The sequence below is a fragment of the Sinocyclocheilus rhinocerous genome, unplaced genomic scaffold (assembly GCF_001515625.1).
Source record: "Sinocyclocheilus rhinocerous isolate Xijiao unplaced genomic scaffold, SAMN03320098_v1.1 C35526946, whole genome shotgun sequence".
NCBI classification, from domain to species: domain Eukaryota; kingdom Metazoa; phylum Chordata; class Actinopteri; order Cypriniformes; family Cyprinidae; genus Sinocyclocheilus; species Sinocyclocheilus rhinocerous.
The window spans coordinates 1-514 of NW_015754642.1; the positions used below are offsets into that span (position 1 = coordinate 1).

General features: G+C 49.0%; 1 protein-coding gene across 1 annotated transcript; it reads right to left on the reverse strand.

The window, feature by feature from the left end:
* Positions 1–31: 31 nt before the first annotated feature.
* On the reverse strand, positions 32–508 carry LOC107734918 (tryptophan--tRNA ligase, cytoplasmic-like). The gene is made up of 2 exons (XM_016546786.1): positions 486–508; positions 32–331 (listed from the first exon to the last, which is right to left on the reverse strand). The coding sequence occupies exon 2, from the start codon at positions 293–295 to the stop codon at positions 35–37; it is 261 nt and encodes an 86-aa protein (XP_016402272.1). The 5' UTR covers positions 296–331; positions 486–508; the 3' UTR covers positions 32–34.
* Positions 509–514: the final 6 nt, after the last annotated feature.

Sequence of the window (514 nt, forward strand, 5' to 3'; positions counted from 1 at the left end):
GCACTGCCAGCAGCAGAACAACCTCGTTAATGCATTATTCATCACGGGTCATATACGAAAACAGACCTGCAGCAGATCTTCCACTGATGGACTGAAATGATGATGACAACATCAACTGACCGATGAGTTTATCGTAGTCGACTCCTTTGGCGCTGCTGGAGGAGACGTTCCACGGATCCACCTGATCATCTCCTTCCTCCAGCGCTGCTCCGGTGTCCACCACCATCTCACCGTCCGCCGGTGGACATCCATCCTTATAGTCCTGACCGGTGAGACGCTTGTAGTCCAGCTTCATCTGCAGCAGCAGCTGCACGGCCACATCAACTTCAGCCTGAGGAACCAACACATGAGAACATCACATCACCTGTCAATCATGATCACATGTCAATCATCACATAATCTGTTAATCATCACTCCACAGGTAAATCATCACATCACAGGTTATGAAAGCTCCAGCAGGATTCTTTCATCAGTGTCAGACTCACTTTAGGGCTCTTCTGAGCTTTCAGAGATC